This window comes from Coloeus monedula, assembly GCF_965178545.1.
Source record: "Coloeus monedula genome assembly, chromosome: 4".
Lineage (NCBI taxonomy): Eukaryota > Metazoa > Chordata > Aves > Passeriformes > Corvidae > Coloeus > Coloeus monedula.
Genome location: NC_138784.1, coordinates 42454168 through 42477814, shown reverse-complemented (window position 1 = coordinate 42477814; position 23647 = coordinate 42454168). Strand labels below are relative to the sequence as shown.

General features: G+C 39.3%; 2 protein-coding genes across 4 annotated transcripts in view; one reads left to right on the top strand and one right to left on the bottom strand.

Annotated features, from left to right (window-relative positions):
• HELB (DNA helicase B) lies at positions 1-22066 on the top strand (the record flags this gene model as incomplete). 3 transcript variants are annotated; one of them, XM_082280307.1, is made up of 14 exons in its annotated part: positions 1-193; positions 1352-1726; positions 4243-4451; positions 5783-6646; positions 7684-7855; positions 8635-8776; positions 10661-10791; positions 11861-11945; positions 12823-12882; positions 13436-13637; positions 14270-14404; positions 14613-15050; positions 15536-15648; positions 22012-22066. In XM_082280307.1, 13 exons carry the CDS (start codon positions 1-3, stop codon positions 15623-15625), a joined length of 3096 nt encoding a protein of 1031 aa, XP_082136433.1. In that variant the 3' UTR covers positions 15626-15648; positions 22012-22066. The 3 variants fall into 3 exon arrangements, with proteins under 3 accessions (XP_082136433.1, XP_082136432.1, XP_082136434.1); XM_082280306.1 differs by lacking the exon at positions 22012-22066 and having other exon boundaries at positions 15536-16587; XM_082280308.1 differs by lacking the exon at positions 22012-22066 and having other exon boundaries at positions 17-193; positions 1546-1726; positions 15536-16587.
• The window catches only part of GRIP1 (glutamate receptor interacting protein 1), a gene marked incomplete at both ends in the record, with an annotated part of 221262 nt that continues 215705 nt past the window's right edge, over positions 18091-23647 (bottom strand). Inside the window, 2 exons of the mRNA XM_082280305.1 lie at positions 18091-18324; positions 19445-19591. Of these exons, the coding sequence (XP_082136431.1) occupies positions 18091-18324; positions 19445-19591 (381 nt within the window). The remainder of the gene's footprint in view (positions 18325-19444; positions 19592-23647) is intronic.

The following is a 23647-nucleotide window of genomic DNA, read 5'->3' as shown; positions in this document are numbered from 1 at the left end:
ATGGCGGTGTCCGGCGGGCAGCGGGGGCCGCCCCTGGACCTGTGGGGGCACCTGCGGCCGCTGCGGCAGGAGGCAGCGGGCGACGAGGAGGAGAGCGACGAGGACTTCGAGGAGGAGCCGCTCCTGGCGGAGGATGCGCTCCTGGAGGCCGCCGGGCGGGAGCTGTCGGCCGCGCTGCCCCCGCGCCGCGCCGGTGAGGGGCGGCGGGAGCGGGGCCGGGCGGGCTGCGGTGCCCTCCCTGCACGGGGCCGGGGCTCCGCGCAGGGCGCCGGGGGAAGCGAGCGGGGGGCCCGGCCCTGCGGGAATGGCGGCGCTCGGCCCCAGGCCCGCCCGCCCGTGCGCAGCGCTTTCCACGTGGGAAAGGTCCCAGCTCCGCCCTTCCCCGCTGTCTGAATTGATCACAAGCGGAGGGACAGGGAACCGAAGTAGGTTATGGACAGGTAGTGGAAGGGAAGTGTGATCTGTGCTTTTCTACGGGCACAGGATTGCAACAATAAGAAAACGCAAGGTTTTCCCATTCAAGCTAAGTTTACACAAAAAAGCACATTTTTTTCTTTTATGGCAAATGAGAGTGTTGATACTTGGTGTTAATGATTCCCTACTTTCTACTTAGAGCTTAGAAAAGTCGGTGAAGTTGGAGCAACCTCTGCCTAAGAAATATCTTATCTGCAAGTTATTTTTAAAATGGCTAAACTGAGCTAAATAACCAGGGAGAAATACATAAGTTCTTACAGACCTAAGAGCTGCACGGGTGAGGAAGAGGTCCTGCTTATCATAGGTGCCCACTTTGTTCTGGTCGTAGCAATGAGTCCCCAGTTGTCGATCAGGGAACGGTGTATTATTTTTTTGAAGGCAAAGAGGAGGCAAACTAGGTCATATAAAATGTTAAGAATGTATTATATTAATTCTTTATAATTTTGGTGGTTTCACTTGCAGGAAATATTTGGCATACAAATGTACCTGAAGATTTTGCAGGCATTGTGATAGAATATTTTGCAATAAAACTGTTTAAAATTCAGTTGTAAACTTGAGTTGGCATAAACAGTAAACCATAATATTAAACCGTGTGTATTTAATTGGCTTAATAAATTCATAGGTAAGATTTATTCCTGATGCTTAGAGAAGGAGTTTTAGTGCTTGTTTCTGAGATTGGTTTCACTTTTGTTTTTAAATACTAGTGGAGAGACTGGCATCAGGAGTTTATGAAAACCCCTGCTTTACTTACTACTGCAACTTACAGAAAAGACAAAAACAAGTGTTGAACAAACAAAACCTCTTTTAATCAACACAAACTTTTAATTTTTATGACTGTCAATTAACATTTGATTTGTTTTTCTTTTTAATTATTCAGTTATTATACAGGAATGTGGCACCAAAAAGGAGTATGAAGTAGTTGGACGTTTTCCATTAGTTGACCCTTGGTGGAAAGTTAATGTTAAAGCTAAAAAAATGGGGTCAAAGTACTTTGTGCAAGGATATCCATCGTATTTTCTGCAGACTGATGTAGAAGAAAACAACCGACAAGTATTTTCACTCTTTCTTAAGGAATGTGATGTTCCTGAAAGTTGGAAAGAAAAATTTTTTGCTTGGCTTCCTATGGAGTCAGTGCTGAGTTTTAGAAATCTGGAAGAAAAACTAAAACAGTTCCAAGTTTCACAGTTACAGCCAAGGAGGATCCAAAGAGATACCAAGGATTATGACATCTTCTATTATGTTTCAAAATCATGTAGGTATATCCTATGCTATTTTAATTGTTTTATAAGCTAAGGAGTTCTGTCTTATATACTGTGTTCAGACTAATGTGTATTCATATGAAATGTATATTCAAGCGAATTTTGAATGTAAAATGATTCTTTTATTTTAAAATATTTCAGGTTAGTAGGACAACTGATCAGTTAGAAATGGACATACAGAAGGACTTTCCTGAATTCTGTAGGCTTACTAAGTAGAATTGTCTGTGCTGGGGATGCTCCATCCCTGGAAGTTTTCAAGGCCAGGCTGGATGGGGCTCTGAGCAACCTGGTCTAGTGAAAGGTGTCCCTGCCAGTGGCAGGGGTATGGAACTAGTTGATCTTTAAGGTCACTTCCAATCCAAACGATTTTATGCTTCTGTGATTCTACAATCCAAAGACACTGGTGCTTCCTATAGTTTATTCAGCTATAACAAGGCTTATTGAAAAATGGGGTCAGCACTACTTAAGCATGGTGGTGATGGCTTTTTAGGGCTGGCATGTGTTCAAAAGTAGTATAGGTGCTTCTCTGTAGTACAGGGATGAGAGAAGGAGTTCAGCATAGTCCAAATAGACTATCTAGGTGTGTTTGAATCCCACCTGTCGGCAGATTAGTATGGCTGGGAGCAGACTGTGGAAGCACTGGAGTGTCTCCACATGGAGATAGTTCAGGACTGCTGAGGATGCTGTTGTGGGCTATGTTGGTGTGGTTGCATGAGTGTGACTACATGAGTGTTAGAGATTGGATCAGGAGTGTGCTTTTGAAGCAGACATGCCCCTTGTCCCCACTGTGATGCAGTCTCTGAGAGTACTGACTGTATTCCTGCTGGATGAAACCCAAGCAATGTGTTCCACTTGCATTCCTGAGGTACTCTGATCTATAATGGGCATTCAGTCTGTGGGACCAGACTTAGCTGGCCTGAAGCAAAACACTGAAATACAAAGGAAGTCAGGATGTCTGAGGTGTGCCCTCAGCGTTAGAGCTCTTGTTTTACGCTGATGATCTGTTTCCATAACCTGTACAGACAGGCAGGGTCTATCTGCTGTTACCTGTAAGCAAACAGTTTTCCAGTATTTGGTTTACTGGGCAGTGTCAGGTCAGATGATGGAGGTGACTCTTTTGGATGTCAAATTATGTATAAAGGAGAGTTCAGAGCCTCTGCTAGACTTGAACTGACTTTACTTCAAATCCCATGTGTAAGGAGAGGAAAATGTTCAGAGTTCTGTAGGCTTTCAGGCTTTTAGTTCTCTTTTTGTAACGATAGTAAAGTTCCTTACTCTTCTTTCTGGACTTCAAATCTCTTCATGACCACAAAGGGATAGGAATCGATAGTAGTAGGAACACAGATATGATTTGCTGTGTAAGTTTTAATGGGATATATGGATTGCATTTGGTTGAGGCTTGTCCAGTATGTTCATGGATCCACAGGGGTAAAGATTTCACAGTGTGCCTACATACTCCCTTCACCCTTGTAGTTGGTGATTTTTTCTAGTGTCTAGCTTTAATTAATTTGCTACATTTTAAACTTTAATCTTTCTCTATCACTGAGCAATATAGACCCTTACCCTACCCCAGTTGCTACTGTTAGTATTGTAAATTTTTTTGGTTGTCATAAATTGTTATGGGCTCAAGCAGTTTGTTCTTCAAACCTTCGTGGTATTTCTTGGTGTATGGAAATATTATGTATTGTTTATTTGCATGTAAATTAAGTACTTGCTTTAAAGGGAAAAGGTTTTATCTTTGTCTTTATGAGGGTAAGAAAAGGTTTTATCTTTGTCTTTATGAGGGTAAGACAGTGATCAGAAAAAGTACTTAACTGAAAAAAATAGTGTTTTAAATATTCCTTAACACTTAATTAAAAATAGCCTATTTTTTCCAAGTGATAAAGCTTTCAAAAGTTTCAGTTTCTTCTGAAATATGTTTTTCTTTCTTCTGAAATTACTTTTTTAAAGCAAAATATAGAGCAAGTCAGTTTCATTATTCCTCTCTCTCTCAGCCCATGACTGGTATAAACAGAGAAAGTGATAACTTAATTTTGGGGTCTTTGAGAAAGCCTGTGGAGAGCAGTGTTTTTGTAAGTTCCTCTGCTGATCTGAAACTACACATTTAGAAGCCTCTTTTCTTATTTTGCATTTGAAATTTTTTTCTGTACATCTGTATGAAAATTACTTTTTTAGGTAAGAGGCAGGCATGGTGAGATTTGAACTGACTTTCTACGAAATGCTGTTGACTGTGCAGTTTAAACCAAGTGCATAATACATATTTTCCAAGTGAATACATTTAGGTGCTGGTTTTATGTCATCTGTTTACATTGTTTTTTTCCCAAGGCAGTTCAGGGAAAAAAGATTTTTAAAAGAATTTGAAAAGCATTACAAAAAGTAAGAAAATGAGAGAAATTTGTGATGTCTTGGATATAAGGGAGGCAGAAGGATGAAGCCAGAGTCAGTATAAATTGCTTTACAGCTATCTTTGTATATTGCGTAAAACTTCCTCTGTTTATGGTGCGTGCAGTTGCAGGAAAGGCGGTATTGGGAGCTCTGGCTTTTCCGAGGATACTGGAGTTCTTGCCCATTCTTCTGCCACGCCACTTTTGCTGTGTGTTAGATAAGATGTGTTGGCAAAGAAAGGCTGATATGGATGGTGAGGAGGTAGCTGACGAGATGGTAACAAAATTGGATGAGATACTAAAGGATGAGCCATGGAAACTTGGATTCAGCAGGGTAAGTAATGTTACATACGGTAAAAATATGGTGTTTGCTGCATTTGAGGTGCATTAGACTACAGTGCTGTTCTAGTTTTGTTCACTTTATTAAATGGGCATTTGTAGGGGCTAAGCACAGTTCATTTGGAAACGGATGAGGTACTGGACTCAGTTTTAGCAAAGGGTTTTGTTTTTCCAGTTGGTCTAGAATAAATAAATCTCAGAAGATTTTTGAAAGTGGTTTTGTTAAAATTTGTTTATCTACAAGGGAGAGAAAATTGGTAATTGGTTGAGGTAATTGGGCCAAAAGTCAGATAGCTAATTTAAAATCCTCAACTGTTCTCTTCAGTTTTATACCGGTAAATGAGACTTTCTGTTCCTAGTATGTAGAACAGTGTCTGTGCTTTCACAGTAAGGTTGATAAGTTTCTTTGTAAGAGGTTATTGGTACAGTAGTTTGTTTTTTGTAATGGAATTTGCAGTGGTTTCTTACCTTCGTGTTTTCCTTTGCTGCACTTGCCGTGAGCTTTGCTGCTGCACCTCATCTTAGCAGTCCCGTACCTCACATGGGAGCTACGGCTTAGTTGTTCACAAATATGTTTGGTTTTCCCTCTGCTTTAGGCTCCCAGTGCTTTACTGATGGATGTTCTGGCTTGTCTTTAAGAGCTCTGATTTCAGCAGGATAGCCAATAAATTCCAGAGTTTCACATAATTTCCTTTAAAAAGATTTTCCTGATGTCCAATTTGACTATTCCTTGATGCAATACGGACTTGTTGCTCTCTTGCTTCAAGGACCTGCGTTCTCACTGCAGTTTTTTATTGCTTGAAGACTCTCTTTAGCTTTTTCTCTTAAGACTGAGCAAGTGCAATTAATTTTTCTTGCTCACAATAGTTAATCTGTTTCGCACATCTCAGTCTTTCACTCTTTTGTGGTAGTGTCTGTACAGGTGGTGTATTTCTTGAAGTAACATGTTCAGAATTGGGTACAGTATTCTGGTCAGTGGCTTTCCTCTGCTCTGTTTCTACAGTTTGTGTACCTTTACATGAAAATGTGTTATGTGGTGTGCATGAGTTCTCCCTAATAGTCAATTTCTGTGCCAGGCTTTTTGTTTTTAAAGTTTCTGTTTCATACAGAAGGATGACTAAGAGGAATCATTCCAGCTTACTTTTAAGTATTTTGCTTTCATGTAGCTTGAAATGCATAACTTCATACGTTACGAAAAATACATACAGTTTTGCAAACTTCCACCCTCTGAATTGCAATTTGTATTTACTAGGAGGAATGTTACTCAGCAAGAGGCTAACATCTTCTGAAATAAATATGTTTCCTTTTACTCTTTTTGGGGAGAAGATTATGTATAAGGAGTTGAATCTTTCTTACTGTGAGGCAACATGGGCCGCCTTCTGTCAGTGTGAACATCTCCTCTGGAAGATTCCTGACTTGCAGAAGAATGCATTAATTCTGTATGATCAGCTCAAGACACGCTGTAGACAAATGGGACACACATATGAAGATCAAGATGAATTAGCTCATTTTGTATCCAAACACATGTCCATTGAGCATGTTTGGCAATCTCTTGAATTTTTGAAAGATCAGAGTGTAGTGATTAGGGAGAAAAAGCTGGTGTTTCTGCCTCATCTTTACAAATCGGAAAAAGATATTGCAATGTATGTAGGTGATCTGCTGTCAAACCACACATGGAAACTGGATGTGGACGTGAAAAAGATACTTAGCATTTCTGAGGCATCAAGAGAAACAGTAGATAACAAAATGAATATTAACCAGGCACATGACATGAAGGAAAATACTCCAGACAATCCTAACGGTGAAAATCACTTTCCTGAAAAGGATGTGGGCTCTATGTCTGTTGTCCAGAGTAAGGCAGAGGTGGACGAAGATCAGTTGATTGCTGTGAAAAAAATTTGTTCTAATCCTGTCACAATCATAAGTGGAAAAGGAGGCTGTGGGAAGAGTACAATAGTTAGCCGCCTTTTTCGTCATTTAAAGCAGATGGAAATAGAAGTGGAAGCTGCTTCTAAGGACTTTGAAGAAGACTTGGATGCATCTGAGGAATGGAATACATTTGATCACCACTGGGAGTCAGAGAATATGTATGCAAAAAAATTTTTGAATGTACTATTCACTGCACCTACAGGGAGGGCAACAAGTCTTTTGAGAGAAAAAACTCAGCTTCCTGCATATACACTGCATCAGGTAAGGTTTGTTTCAGGTTTTGTTTCTTGGTTCTTTTTTTTAAACTAGGTCTGAAACACCTTTTGACACTGTCCATTCTTGTTTTGGGAAAAAAAGTGCGTGTTATTGAACTTCCCTTATGAAGCATGTAGCCTATTATTGTTACTAATTTTGATGCTTGGGTACAGCTTGTCAGGATCTGAAAGTCAGTGTTATGTTTTGGGGAATCATAAATCAGTCATACATTATTTGCTGTAACTTTGGTTTCTTTACTATTTATATACATCTGAAACTTGTGCCTCCCTAGGGCATCATCTAGGGTTTTTTCACTTTCTCAGTTTTGTGTTTTATTTTAATGAAGACAAAAATAATTTCTAGGTGGTAGAGCTGTTTTCTAGGATCCTGTTGCCTAGCAATCATAACAGCACATACATGAAAAGATCAGTAGCTTGGGGTTGAATAATGAGAGAAATTTCATTTGCACAGTGTTTTCTTAATTACTGTTAGGTATTGTGGAATTTTTTTTTAGAAAAAAGTAGAAAGCAAACTCTTTGTTAATAAACTTAGGTCAAGTCTCTTGTTCTAGGTAGCAAAAGGTGCCAAGAAGACACTGGAGGTGTGGAATAACCCATATAAATAGAAATCATAATAACATAAAAAGTACTATTGGCTTATTTTATCTTTGGGGACTGGATAGTCAGTTGCCTGTTCCCCTTCCCCATGCAATTTTGGGCATTTATTAATGACAGCAGGTTATAGCAGGCGGTGTTCTGTTACTGAGCAACCTAATGGCTGACCTTGTGTCTTTAACAGTTCCTGCAGAAAAAAAAGACTGCTTTTATGTAAGTGTCGATAAGTTTCTCAGCTAGAAACATATTCACTGAGGAGGAAAATAAGACTAAATGGTTGAGTCTTCTGGGTCTTTACAGGTTTAAGGTCAGAATTCCAGGTAATAGCTCTACATACAACATTAGAAGATACCACACTGTCTACTTTTATAAGACAGTTGTTTGCAGTTGATTACTGTCAGAGCTTACTTTATTTTTATTTGTTTCTAGATTATCTATAGTTTCAAATCGTGGAGGCGGACTGAACAAGCACAGCCGTGGAAGTTTTCTGCAGTTACGGTTCTGATTGTGGATGAAGGAAGTTTGGTGTCTGTACACATTCTTAGTTTAGTTTTAAAACTCTTGTGTGAGCATGCTCAGCTTGCTAAACTTATTATTCTAGGTAAGTGAAACAGCAAATTTAGCATCATGCTATGTTTAATAACACACAATATACAGTATAAGTATCAGAGCTCCCACCGAGTCTCTTAAAAACCCCAGAATGTTACACTGTTCTGTACTTGGATACTTCTGCTAATTCTTAACGTCAGATGAGATAGACAAGTTTTCCAGCTGTCAGTATGAAAGTATCAGTATCTCCATTATCTGTTTAACAGCGTTTTTCTTATTCTGACTTCCATGTGGTAGGTTATTACATCTTGCAACTGGAAAACTTTTCTGATTTCCTTAAATCTGAAGGAGCTAATGTTAGCATATTAATCATATGTTAGAAGGGCGTTTTCATGCCATTCTCAATGCTAGGATCATCTTGTTTTAATTCAAAAAGGAAAGCAAAGAAATGTAAAGTCAAATTTTTATGCTTTCTCAGAGGTTTGCTTTTTGACATGCTATTTATGGCATTTGTATTTAAATATGTAGCTTTCAAACAGTGTTTGAATAAGATGTGATCAGTGTCAGTGCTTATCAAGCAGAGGAATTTGCACTTGCTAGTAAAGCATTACTGAGTGAGGAGTATAAAAAAACTGAAACTACACTACAATTTTATTCCCAAAGTTTCTCAGATTCTTGAAAGTTTTATTTCTTGTGAATTGTATTAAGGATGTATGTTACTATGTAGAGGCTTGAAGATTTATTAATTCCAGTGGTGGTTTTTTTTCAAGACAATTTTCAACAGATGGTATGTTATTCCTTCTCACAAAAACTAACGTGCATTCTGTTTAGGTGATACTAGACAGCTACCAAGCATAGACCCAGGAAACATGTTAGCTGATATCTTTGAGGGTCTAAAATCAAGAGGCTTTTCTGTGGAACTGCGAACTAACCATAGAGCTGAATCGCAACTAATTGTAGATAATGCATCAAGGTAGGTGTCGTGTTCCACTGTGGGGAACTGCAGAGAGTTCTTTCAAAAATGGATGGTCAGGAACGAATGAAGCCAAACGAGGCAAACACTGTATCTGAGAATCGTTTATTGATAACAAAAAGGAGAAGGAGTTGCCAGAGCGAAAGACGGCTAGAGGAGACAGAAAAGAAAGGAAAATGGAAAAGGAGTGGGGGAGAGGAGACACAGAGAAGAACAGAGCGTTACCCCCAGCAGGGCAGGGCGGTGCTGTCGGTGTCCAGGCGGGGGTGGGGGCTGTGCCGCTGCCTGCCCGCGGCCGGGCCGGCTCTGACCGAGCCTGCGCGGCTCCCGGCGGGGCGCGGCTCTCACGGCGACGGCCCCGGGCACGCGGTGAGTGGGCGCTCGGACGGGAGGAGCGGGACCCCGGACAGGGCCACGGCGACCGCCTGGACTGGGGCGGCACGGCGGGCACTGACGGCTGGATTGGGACGGCAGGGTTGGATGCAGGCAGCCCAGGCAAGGACACGGGGCGAAGTGGCAAGGCAGCGGTCAGGGGCACCGGAAGGCAGGACGGGTGCGAGGGCAGAAGAGCTAGAAGGCAGGCTGGGGCCAGGGCAAAGGAGGGGGGGAGCGAGCAGGAATAGGGAACAGTAGCGAGCCCCAGCGAGCCCTGATGTAGTCAGTTTTTATACCCCCCTGGCTCTCCTAAAGTCTGCCCGAGGACAGGGGACCATTGGCCCGGTCCAGCCTTCCTGTGCCGTCCACTGGTGGAGACCTGACCGGAGAAGCCCCTCCATGGTATCTCCTACTGCCTGCCTCATGGGTGTTGCCAGGCGAAGCCCTCCCCGGGACAAGGCTGCTTCTGGCTGCCTCCTGCACATGGCACGCGTGCACCTCTCCCCCACATGCCTCTGACAACCATCGTTGAGGCGTAACAAAACTGAATTGGCTCCTCACAGTAGGATATCCTGATGTGTGTATGAAGAATTCTTGCAAGCGTTGCCTGGCCTTTTACCTGCAGTTAGCAGTGCATCCGGATTTGACTCTGTAGTACTGCTTCTCTTAGTTTTTTTGGTCCAAATCCGTAACACTGCTTTTAAAAACAAACCCCCAAAACAATAGCAACAAAACGCTATAGATTTTTCCAGAAGTATATATTGGACAAAAAAATGTGTGTACTGGAACACCCTTGAGTTTTACGGGATGTATTTTAGTATCATGCTATCAGATACACTCTGTTGTTTTCAAATGAGTTGTAAATGCACAACTGACTCCATGCCTTCTAAAATGGTTTACAATTGCTCCTCTAAAAAGGAAGTTTTAAAACGTTGCTGATAAATGTGACAACAACTAAAACAGACTGAGTTGCTTGGACAGTTTAGATGTCAAGGGCCATGACATCAGTTTCTTTCTATTTTTGTCTGTATTAATACCTAGAAACTCTAAATGTTTCCAGTGTTCACATTACTTCTGTTTTGGAAATAATCTTGTTTCCTATCAGTGCATGATTTTTCTAAACCTCTAACAACAAAATCTAGGTTTTGATGTTAGTTGAATTGGAGAATATTCTGAATATTTGCAAGATGTCCAGAACTACTAAGTGTTTTACAAACATTCTTACTTATTTTTTGGTAACACTTCTGTTTTACTCCATTTTGCTCCCATGGGAAGAACTGTATGGGTAATACTAAGTATCTGCTGCAGTGATGGAGGCTTAAGAGACTAAATTATCAATTTTTTCAATGTGAAATTAAGTTATGCTCTGAGGAAAGAGTTTTCAGGGCATGTAGTGTAGATGACAAAAAATTTCTAAGTGACGACCTTCAGGCTGATGCAGATGATGATACACTGAAATTCTTTAACTGGAAATAACTTTCTGGTTTTCCCTCCAATGCTCTGGTCCAGAATCTCTCACCGGCAGCTTCCTGAATTTGATGAGGTGCTGAAAGTTTCTGCTTGGAATGAGGAAATAACAATGCCAAGCCCGGAGAAGAAATTTATTTTTATTGCTTTGGCTGCTGGCGGGAATTGTGACAGTATGTGTGTATAGTCAATTTATGATCTTGATTCTCCCTTTGGTAAAGCATAGACTATTGTCTGGAGCTAAAATTTTGGGAAGATTTTAGTCTGGCTTTGTTTGTGGTATAAATTCAAATGCTACATTAAGAGTTTATCTTTTGCCTTCTTTAAGTGCACACAGCAAGATCCATAAGTGCAAAGAAGGGTCTGTAGAGCTCCAGCTCACCCGTTAGACTTTGAAATGGGGGACAGCTTCCACCACTGTAATTGAATGTGATTGTCTTTTTATATTATAGCTGGAGCTGTCAAACTTTGAAAATTTTTCAGAATTGATTCAGAGGTGAATCATTTGAGTAAAAAGCAACTGTAACAGGATGGTGTCCTGCACAGGAATGTGCTCCCACCTGTAGAATTGAGTTAGGAACATTCTAAGAAGGGATGCCAGTATTTATTTTAAAATGTTTTGGGGTCAGGGCTAGAGCCATTGTTTACTGGGTTTTTTGGCATTTATTGGGTGTAAGTGGCTTGAGTGGCCTCTGTTTTATATGCATCAAGAAGCTTCAAAGGGAACGTGAAAAAAAAATAGGCAGACTTTATCACCTTATCTTACTCTAGCAAAACACTCAGCAAACAGAATACTAAAAGTAGATTTCTTCTGTGAAATCCAAGTGTATAGGTCTGTGGCTTGAAAAGATTTCATCTTTACCTCTTTGATGTGCAGTATCAAAACCTTACTTTGCATGAAATAAACTCCATGCAGCTGTTGTTTAATACAACAGCTTTGTGTTTCTAACACAAAGACTTTGTCTCTTTCCATATCACTCTTGTTCCTCAGATTTTAATAGTGGATTAACTACATGATGTTTTCCTGGGTGTTTTGTGGTGTATTTTTGTTTCTTTGGGAGGTGTGTAATTTTGCATGGGAGTTTTTTGGGGGGGTTTTTTGTTTCTTTTTTGTTCTGTTTTAAACAAGTTGAAATGTCATTAAAGCAAGAAATAAGCAAAGGCAATTTCATATTGAATTATATTTTTCTTTTTAAAATTCTGAATATTTTTATGCCTTACCTTTTATGTCTTTTAAAACAGATTTACAAACTGCCATAAAGATTTTACTTAAAAAAGGGCCAGGATTGGAGGATGCCAAACAATCACAATTCATTGCTTTCAGAAGGTAACAGAGTATTCAGGCAGACATGGAAAAAATCCTTGCTAGCAACCACAATCTAAAAATAGCTGAGTGTGTTGAGTTGGAGAGACTAGTGGCAATAGCATAAAATTACTAAATACTTGGAATACTTATCACTTAAGAAGCGTGGGATGTAGGGCTGTAACACACTTTGAAGAAAGACTGGAAGTTAGTAATCACAGGAGCATGAATAGTATGCATGAAACACTGGAGGGATAAAAATAATGTGCAGTAGTACCAATAGTGCATAAACTTGAGTTCTGCACAACATGGTACTTAGGAAAAAACTCTTCCACCTTTAATTGTGAAGAACCTTTTCTCACTAAGTAAAAAACACCCACTATTTGCAGGTTACCAGTGAGCAAATAAGCAATTTGTGAATGCTGAGTAACTCTGATACCAGTTTTATTTCTCCAGTCTGCATTCAGGTACCATACTGTTATTAGTGATTTTTGTGTATGATTCTTCTAGAATATAGGTACTTAATTTGCATTTAAAAGTTAAAATTCCAGGTCTTTAAAAAGCAAATAAATCTTCTGGCTATTTTTAATACATCCACAGACAGAAAATAATCTGTCCAGGCTTTAGTTTTTCTTTAGTTTTCTTCTTTATCTTAAAAGCAAGTCTAGCTAATCTAGGTGTACAGTGCAAACACTTTCTGTGGTATTTAGACAAAACCGTTCCTTTACTGCTCTGTTTTCTAAATTCTGAATCAGTAATTGTTCTTAATAGGTGGTGGAAGATCATCAGAGAGAAAAGGGGCTTTTTCCATTATTTATAAATTAATGCTATGTGACATTGCTAGTAATTGTATGTTTTGTATATCATGATTTTGTTCATGTTCTTGTTTTGTATGCTTTAGGCAGGACTGTGATCTAATAAATGAACTTTGTTGCCAGCACTATTCAAATCATTTAACCAGGTAGGCCTGTGTTTTGCATTTTTCCTGTGAACAATCTCATTTTGTTTTTGAAAATGTTATAGCCAGGCCAACACTGTAAAATAAGATTGTAAAACTTCAATGTTTCATCTAGATCTGATTATGTTATAAATCATTCATATAATAAACTTCATTTGATGGGTTCTTTAATCTCATTTTGAACAGTGGTAAACTGCCTTTCATTTAAATACACTATGTGAATTCTGAGATTTAAGTTACTATTGAATATTCAAAATTCATATAAAAGCAACATGAAAAAAACTCTCAAGGTTAATTTTTTTTTTTTTTTGCCACTATATGATTACTAAATAGATTCTGAAATATTTTTGGAAGCAGGATTTTTGTTCTATGCTATATTACTGTTTTTTACCAAAGGGTTTTACAAAAGTTCAAGACATAAATGTTTGATCTTAACTATTTTGAATATTACTAAGATTTTTAATCTGGGTCAAGTATAGAGAGTGGAAAGAGAAAAAATACTGAGAGATGGTAAATGCACACTTTGTAAATACATTTTTTTCTTTCTCTGACCTAGAGACCATAAGAACCGACTTCTATTTCAAGTGGGGGACAAGATTGCCTGCACACGCAATGTGTATCTCAAGGATCTCTTGGCAGCCTGTGGTGTCGGAGAGGCTCCTAATGGCCATGAATGCAGAAGTGGAGGAACCACACCCACTGCAGAGGCTGATGAGGGCAAAAGACTCTGCAATGGAGATATATTTTTCATAACAGGGGTAAGTCCTTGCTGCAAGAACTTGTGCAAAGAAAACCTGGTGGGAAATGATTCAGTGCTTGCTGAATCCCCAGAACAAAACAATTCACACTTTATAAGTTAGCCCATAATACATACCTAGTTCTGCTAAACAATCATGTAAAAAGCATGAAAGAGGCAAGGTACAATAGAGAATACAAAAACTCCAATTCTGGGCGTTTTTGTACAGTGTATTTCAGTTGGTCTGATTGTATTCAGTGTAAATGCATTCTGTAAATACTCAAATGTATTGTAATTGAAATGGATAATGTTTAATGTAGTCTGAAGAGTAATGTAACAGCATAAGCTTTCCCTGGCAGAAAACCAAGCTGGCCTTAAAATAATAGCAACAAAAAACTGGGTTTTTTGCTGGACTCAGTGAGTTGAGCAGTGAAAGTGTCAGTAGTTAGGGTAGGCCCTGAACAGTGGAAACTGTTTTCCTTGAAGGTGGTCAGTGAAAAACAGCAATTTATTTGATTTCGTGTCTTCTGAAACTCTTTCAATTGGTTGATATTGCAGCTGTTGTAATTTCAGGGAAAGCTAGAATAGGGATGTACAGACTTTGATCCAGCAGCCGATTCAGGCTCACTGCTGAGTGTTGTGCTATTCCTTTAGGATAAAGAAATTGATAAAGAGCACTTCCTGACCATCAGCAGCATGTATGGCTCCACGTTCACTGTGAACTACAAAGCACTGAGGAAGCTGTGCCACATAAAGCATGCCTGGGCCAGAACTATTCACACATTCCAGGTAAAAACACAGCAGCTGTGAGCTGAGCTAGTGCACTGTATTTTCTCATGAAAGAATCAGAAACTCTTCTTCAAACTAGAATTCCTTGAATGCGGGATAGAAAATACTCTTGAGTTTCCCCACTTGTCTCCAACTTCCTCATTCTTGTCTTTTTTTTTAACTATTTACTGGAGATCAGTCTTTGAAACAGCGTTGTGCCACGTTTCAGGGCTCTGAGGAAAGGACCGTCGTGTACGTGGTTGGCAATGCCGGCCGGCAGCACTGGCAGCACGTGTACACGGCTGTGACCAGGGGCCGCTGCCGCGTCTACATCGTGGCTGAAGAGCTGCACCTCAGGAGAGCAATAAAGAGAAAGAATGTGCCCAGAAAAACACGTTTGCAGAGATTTTTGAGAGAGGCAATTGCAGAAACAAACAACTGTCCCAAACAAATGTCCTCTCCCCTGATGAAGTGCTGGCAAAGTCAAGAGCTTGAGACTGAGTCTCTTTCTGTAACTCAAGGTGCTCCTGACCCACCTGAACTTCAAAGTGAGCTCATGACACAGGAAGGGTCATCAGTTCTCAGTAAAGAGCAGACAGGCAGTTTGCTGCAAAGTCCATGTAAAAGGCAAATTCCTGCACCTGAGGATGTTACAAAAATACCCCCTGTAAGTATCTCCTTACTGAGAAAGCTTAAAACAAACTTTTGCGTTCTCTTTCACTGTGTGTCACCTGGGTGCTGTTAGGATTGTTTTATTAATATTTATTTAATAATTTTCAAGTTGACCAGTAATTGGTGAACCAGTGAAATTTGGCAGATGTCTCTGCAGAGTAATACATGGCTATACAGAAAAAAAAAGGTCAATAGCAGTAAACTTACACATCTTTTTACTCACTGGAGTGATCTGTTGGCCAGCTTAGCCTGTATCAGCTTGTTTTGTGCACAAATTGTCAGTACTTAGGTGACCTGCTGTGAAAGATGTATATAAAATTTAATAATTAAAATTGATTTTGTAAAGTAAAATCTGCTAACAGATGCTTTTTTTCCCATTCCATTTGATTTCTGAGCTCATGGAGAAAGCCTTTTTTGAAGACGTTAATATATTTTAGGTCTGGTTCAAACTTGGGTAACATTTTTGTTTTGTTTTGACAGACAACAGTAGCAGAATCCCCACTTGGATCTTCCAGACTTAAGAATCTAACTTTGGGACAGCCAATTCCTAAGAAGCTTTTTAAAAGCTAACAGACAATTATTAACTGTCCTTGGTATGAACCGTTATTGAACTGGTTCGGGATTTTTGGGATGGAGAAGCTGAGTATGCAGGTGCCTTTCAAAGGCTTTTGTGGTTTTGCATGTTGTATGAAGAACAGCTTGTTTTACACTGAGCCTCTTCCATTTTCAGTGATCCATTTTTAGTAGAGTCATTGCTGCACTGGTCATTAAAAATCATGTAATTCTTCTGTTTTGATGAAGAATGAACTTACAGGTCTTTGAGGATCCAGATGTTCCCTTAAAAAATACACGAGGATGTATTTTGGTTTAAAGACTCCTAACTACATATCAAGATGTATCTATCTCCAAATGCTACAGTATTGATGAGATGCTGTTACTGATGTGCCAAAACTATAGTTTCCTCGAGTAAAAAAAAACAGTTTACAAAGGGGATGACTTCAGGTTTTTCTAATGTGGCAGATTTGTGGCCATGAAGCTTTGATGGATTACAGATTTTAATCTTGTTACAGATAGAACAAGAAAGTTGCAGTGACATAGAAAACTTTTTCTATAACTTACAACTTGCTACTGCTGCTTTAGCCAACAGTTCTATGCTGATGATGATCTTGGTAAGAAAAGCAAAACTCCGAATCAGAATTCAGATAACGTTCCACCTTCAACGTTCTCATGTGTATTATGGGACTTGCTGCATTGTAATTTTGACATTAATAAATTGAATGTTAAATCAATCATCAGACACACTGTACTAAAATGTGGACAACTGGCTTACCTTTTAACAATTTTTTTTCCACATAATGTAGGAAGAAGTATACCACAAGTATAAAAATGGTATTTTTTGCTAAAACTGGGAAAAATACAAAGTCAAAAAACTCTACCTCATTTTTAATGTCTTTAAATCACTGTTTATTTCAATTTATACAGTTTTTCCATACAAATATTTGCAACAGTTTGAATTTCAAAAAACGTAACATAGACGATAAATATCATGCTATTAAAGTATTAAATTTGTACAAAAATACTTTACAGTTTAATACTTATTTGTTACAAATAAAAATACATATTTAAGTGACTCATGAACCTTGGGTTTTTTGTTGTTTTTCTTTTTCTTTTTTTTTTTTTACATGATTCAGCCTTGAATGTCATTCTGGCCTTTTCTGGCAGTGCTGAAATAGATCAGAGATACTTGTGTGTGCGGGGCAGGTGAGCTTGTTTATGTATTGGAAACAGCAACAGGGATACAGTTAACAGTTTAAATTGACCAGAAACAACTCTGTAAGGTGATTGCTTAGATATGGAGACTCTACAAATGTACAAATCCAGTATCTTTATATTCACCAAGAACAATAATTACCAATAACAACTTGAATACCAGAATAAACCAATGCAGCTGCTGGTGAGCATATAAAGCAACTGGCAGTATTTTATTGCTTGGGGGACGAGGGGAGAAAATTTGTGTGATGTATTTGTAAAATATATTTACAATTTTAAATTCTAAAAATGTGTTGCAGGGGGTAATGTTTATCATAAAGGAGGCTGAAAATAAAGCATATTAAATAGGACCTTTCTTCCTTCATGAAACTGGTTCACTTAAAAAGCTCATGTCTGACAGTACAAGTTTACAGGTTTATGGATCATTAAAGAGCTTTTGTATCAATCTCCACTGACATCATTTTAAAAAAGCCATTTTCTTTTAAAAAAAACCTTTCTAATTTGTCTGAACTAATTTCAGTTTCACTCTTTGCAGTAATCCCCCATCAGAGGTTTTATCCCACTAAAAAAGTCTCTGCTTAAAAATCCCCACAGGTTGCAAGACATACCATTAAATATTTCATTGCATAGGGAATAACATATGTTCTAACAAAGTTTGCTTAAGTGGGGGAGTAATGTTCAATGCAAAGTGCAGCTTCCTGCAAGGATTTTGTTATAACATCTAAAGCCTGCTTTGTCTAATGAGTGCACCCTTCTCGCCAGCGAATAAAGGTTTCCAAAATCAGAGATGGAGCCATTTCACAGGAAAACCCAGTGCAGTAAATCACTCTGCCTTGTCCATCAGACAGCAGCACCTTCCTGATAAAAGGATTTTTAAAAACTGCATAACCTGGACACTGCTGTTTGTTAGCAGAGGTTAACTCCATGCTTTTCCCTCAAACAGCTGCTGCTGCTGAAGGGAGAAGAACATGTAGATCATGTTTAAAATATCTCCCCAGTTTCTTATATGGGGAAAAAAGAAGGCCCTTATGTATTTTTTACTGTTACTAATCCTAGATTGTTTAGAATGGAATGACTTGACTTTATGAAGAATGAAACTATTTCCAAAGTAACCATGGATTAATAGAAGCCTTGAGACAGACTGACTGACCTCCTGTGCTTTTCAGTGCTGTACAGCATCTGAGCTTCAATCTCAGAGAAATCTTAAATGGATTTAGCACCATAATTGTCTTTTGTTACCGAATGTCCCACTCAGGTGGTTTCTGCTATAACGTATTTGTAGGATCCCGCGTCTCCGTACTAACACTGCGTCCGCTCTGCTGAAGGAAGGCAGCATTCGGATCACCCCACTCCCCACTCCCTGAAGTGTGTTGTTCTGAGCTTCCCTTCTGAGATGCCAGTGGGTTTCTGCTAATGACCAGTTCCAGCTTATTGCCAGATTCTGCGATGAGAGGCACAACCAAACAGCAGTCGAAGTCTCTGGTGCGGACGTGGTTTACCTGATTGATGGGAAGATTGATTCTTGTTACCATTTTAGGGAGAAAAAAAATGAGATCACAAGAGAAACAGATTTATCCTTGAGACTATGGAGCCTGATTTAACTATTCCAAGTAGAGAATCACCCAACATAAGACTGTTCAACCATGGTGTCTAATCTGAAGACATCAATTAATTTTCTACTCACTCTTAAAACAGAATGTAGCTGAAATGGGGATATTTACACTGATACTGGCTGTTGCCAGCTGTCACAATGCCCACTCCATAAATGATATTTAACAGCACATAGTTTTTCTGTTCTTCAGTGTTTGTCAATTGAAATCCAGTAGAGCACATGTGAGATTTCAATTCAGTTCAGGTCTTCTCTGGTTTTACCTAATAGATATAAATTTATATAAAATATTTTTTTGGGGCCAGTTGAGAAATGATTTTGTTTTTTCATCATAGTCCAGCTTGGCACTGGGATAAGTGTGGTGCTGAGTGAGTATCACATTATTCCAACTATGTCAGTCAACACTTGGAGTAAATACAGAAATAATTCCAAGGTTTGTATCAAGAAAAGCAAAAAAGACAAATCTGTCTGGGAATGCTTTGGGAAATCCAGCTTCCTAGTGAGCATTTGTATGTTTCTTTCGGAGTTCAAAAATACCTAGCATTCTGAAAGAATTTGTTTATGTAAATCTGACTGCACAGGAAAATTCAGCTTTAGTGCCACTGCATAAAAGTTCAAAGCTCCATGAAGTGCTGCCTTTTCTTGCCAAGAAAAGAAATCTAAGAAATCTACACAGCACAGCCCGTGGTGCAGAGCAATTATGGTCATTTGACCTTCTTCGTGCCCCCCTTAAAACATCCCAGCAGAAATACAAACGGTGGTGCTCGTTATAATATATTATAATAATAGTATAATATAATATAATATAATATAATATAATATAATATAATATGCAGTGTAGATTACTGGGCTGTTCCAAGTAACAAAACTGCAAAACTGTGCAGTTTTCTGCAATCACATCTCCGAACATGGACACCCAAACAACCCCCAGCGTGGTTATAAATCTTTCTACAAAGTAATCCATATGTGATGTCCCTTCATGCCAAACCTGCACAATGCACAAACATTACCTGTAGAAGTCTGTCATATGGTTTTAAACCTCCCAGATCACCAGGGCCAGCTGGTCGAATGTTTTTAACATACACTCCTTTTTCCAATAAACCATCCGAGACACTGAACCCGAAGTCTTCTCCATCAGAGTCCTTGTACAAAGTTACCTGTGCAGGAGATGTGATGTGATGAGAAAGAAGAAAAATTTGTCTCCATTTCTACAAGCATTAGGCAGGTTTTCCTCCTAGGATGGTTTTGGTGATTTTTTTTTTTTCCCCCCATATTAGAGAGATCACTTACCTACTATTTGGTACTTACAGTATTAAAGTTGTCCCCATTTTGACATTATGTTAATATTCTCAGAAGCCACTTTATTCTTCTGTAAATAAACAGCCCCTTTCACTTCTGGTTGTCAGCTGGAAATTTGTGGTATTTTAGGCCACCTTTTCTAGTGTTGCTTTTTGAGCCTTATAAGTGTTTTGTTTCTCTGTTCTATAGCTGCCAGGATCTGAGTACAAGATAAGGCTTAGTTTTGCTTCAGGTGTGAAGACCTGGCCTCAACCAAACAATTGGTATTGTGTCTTCCAGTAAAGGAAATAAAGACCATTGTCACTGTAAGCTCTAGACAGCCTGGTTTTGCCCAGGCAGTGTTCACAGCCTAACCTCAAAAGTGCTCAGTATAAGAGTTACAATGCAATCTTTTAAGCAAGTACAAATAAGGCTCCTTCTGAAAGAGCTTGCAGGCAGTGTTCTTACAGTTACATAGCCATGCAGTGGTCATTCAAAAGCAGGAAACAGACGATAATAAAACTGTTAGGAGAAGGTTTTTCAGGTATTCAGGTATTTTCAGATATTGAAGACAAGTGCTCAGAGAGAGTTTTGTGAATTTGATATTTGACAGATAAAGATAGAGACTTCTTTGTAAGTAAGTGGCATGCTCAGGTTTTTATTTTTTCTTGATCCTCCCTCACATCAGGAGTGCTGACCTATGCAAGTAAATCCTGTGAGTGGTGTGCCATCTGACACTGTGCACAGATAGAGTTGCACAGTCAAAACTGTGCTTTTACTGCTGTAGCATGTACTACCCTGGATTCAAAATGCACTGGTTTTATCATACCTTGGCTGATAAAAATGACACCATTAAGCGTTCCAAAATTTTATAATGGCTTGGTACAAGTAATGTTCCATGTGTTGCATCCTTGTGGGTGTGTCAGTCACTGACTTCCTTCCTGATGTTTCTGAAGTGCAGACTCATTCGAATTGAAGGGGACTTTGGGAAGTCTCTAGTCCAGTGTCCTGCTCAAAGCAGGCTGAGGGCTTGGTCAGCATTTCATAGAAGGGTGCCAAGGCACAGCACTGCTGGGGCACAGCACTGGTTGGTGCTGCCTTCAGAAGGCTGCTGAGCTCCTGTCTTAATTGCCATTGTGAAAAGGTAAGCCAGAACAGAACAGGTTGTCTCAAAACAGGTTGTCTCAAAACAGGAGTAAAGGATCTGGGGTTTGGGTTTCTTTCTTGCTCTCTGCAGTTTTCTTGACTTGGGTTTAGGGGTTTATCAGCTCTGCTTTCACCAGAATGAAATCACACTTGCTAGTAAGTAAGTTCAGTAGCTGTCCGGGGCAGCTTGAGAGAAGTTGGATACCAGGGCAGCTGCTGCAGCAGTAGCACCATCTTCTCTGTAGATGTGGATGGTGCATTGCAGGGCTGCTGTGAAAATGTCAGTGTCTTGTGCCGTGGGGAGCACAAACACCCCCACGGTGTTTGTAAGTTCATCCCTTACTTTACCCCAGCACATCCTCTTCCCTTGTTTTTCTCCCCCTGAACAGCACTGCAAAGCAGAAAGCCACACCTGAAGTCCCCTTAACTAAGCTAAAGGCTTTCTTCCTGCCAGTGACTTTTTTGGGTATGAGCTGTCCTTTCATACTTCCCAGGGACTGTGGTGTTTAAGGTCTTTGCCTTCTTTTCCCCATCTTCTCCGCAAAGTAACTTCTTGCTGAACCTTTCAAATGTCCTCCATCCCTGCACGAATTTTAGGAGTCAGTGAGCATTTCAGCTACTAAAAAACCTATCTGCAAATTCCCAATAATTCATCATAGAATGATTTTAATTTGTATCAACAGATGCTATATCAGCAGGACTCTGGGGAAATTCTAATGATTTGTTATGAACAGAGGCTTTTGTTTGTGGTATCATAGCATGTTTAACATGGCTTTGATGAAAAGTATGTTTGAAGCTGCTACAAAAGTGTTTAAGAGCACCATCCTGCAAGACTGAAAAAAAACCAATAAAGCAGGGAGATATATTTTACTCGACAGATTAGTGTGCACTTCCTGGCAGAAATGAAAAATAATTAGACCAAGGCCCAAATTCTCTTCTAACAAAGTAACTTTTTTCCCTCATCATCACAAAGGACAGAAGTGCTTCAAGTTAACTGCTTCTTAAAGAAGTCTTGAAAAGTTAATGTAAAAAAGGGATACCATACCTAAGAGAAGAAGACTTAAAATACTCTGTACTATTCTAGCACAGGTGGCAGAGTTTTTAAAAGGAACTTCCCCTTTCCACTTACTCCTTTTTTTTCCCCCTTCTTCAGGCGCTGGAGTCAAATGGAGCTGGATCCAGCCCAGATGAACTACAAAAGCACAGGAACCAGGGGACTCTCTGAAGTCATCTAGACTGAATTCTTGTCCTAAGACAGGATCAACTGCACCTAAGCCATTGCAGAGATACATTTATCTCCAGTGATCGAGACTCCACAGTCTATTAAAGTAATCCTTTTCAGTGCTTCAGATGTTTTCCTTGGGTCTAAACTGAATCACCCTTGCTGAGGCTTAAGCCTGTTGCCATCCACAGAGGACAAGATCACTTTATTCTGTCTTTCTCTGCAGTGATGTGAAATAAGGCTTCTTTTTCTCTGGACGCTGTCCATATGGTCAACATCTTTAATTTTCAGACCCAAACTGGACACTATTACAGTCAAGACCTTCTCAAAGCCAAGCTGGAGTGGAGAATAATTCACCACAGATGGTGGTCCCATTCATATGTTCTATGATAGTGTTCCTTTTTCTCTTGTTTTTAGTGAGCAATCTATCAGCAAGCAAAACATACAAATTCAGCTCTAGAGATCTCTAGAAGCTCTAGATCTATATTAGCTCACCTTACCTTGTGTCTTGTCTATAATAATGCACATGCCACTTCATGCCCCCCTTGTGAGACAAAAAATGGAGCATTTCAAATGATAAGGGGCATGAAAGCAGAGTTTTGCTGTAGAGGGTCAGTGGGAAGTAACTGCAATGGAGAGGGCAAGGCAAGGGACTAGGAGGGGCACGAAGCTTGGGAATGATCATCCAAAGTCTTTTATCAATCACAGCTTACACATTTCAAAATACTTTCTAATGTTTTTAGTTCTTCAGATCTACAGATCCTAGATTTTTACAAACTGCTTCCCTTACAACTATCTTCTCTTGACTTTTGCTATACTTAACAGGAGCTTGGAACTTAAAGAAACTGATGCTTACTTCAGGGATGAGGTAGCAATTTAACCTTGTTGCGTGTTTGACAGCTGTCACATTTTTCAGATGGAAGTCATCTGCAGAGAACTTTCTTTTGTATTAGAGGTTGTAATTTTGGGGCTAATTCTTCTTAGAGCAACATATATTCTTCAAAGAGAATCTCTGATAAAAGCCCTGCTATCTGAAATGCTCAATTTCTATTTAATAATGTGTATGGACAAAGCCCTACCACAGGTTCCTCATCTTCACTTGCAGCAGCCCTCTCTGAATGGAATAAAACTGCAGACAATTCACACAACACCTAAATCATGCAGGTTTATCTATACTGCTGATCACAACTCTTTGGAAGGTCTGATCTCTAGCAAAATCTCAATTTGGGTGATTTGTTAGACTTTTAAATTTACATCAGGAGCCTAAGGGAAAAAGAAAGTGGAATTGGAAATTTAATTCATATTTCATAAGCAATTAAATAGTTACAAATTTAAAACACAAGCTTATACATTTTGAGTCTGTGCCTATGCCTCTCCTCCCTCTCAAATCAATGGGAAAATGCTTAATTTAAATTCATACATCTTGCAAAGATCAGCTATTGAGATATTTTAACTGACTGTAATTTTAGGTTAATGACTACTTGCAATAATAATATTGAAAAATTATCTGATCCTAGTGCATATTTTTGCTCTCAGAGGAATGTGCGCTCTATGAAACTTCTAAAAA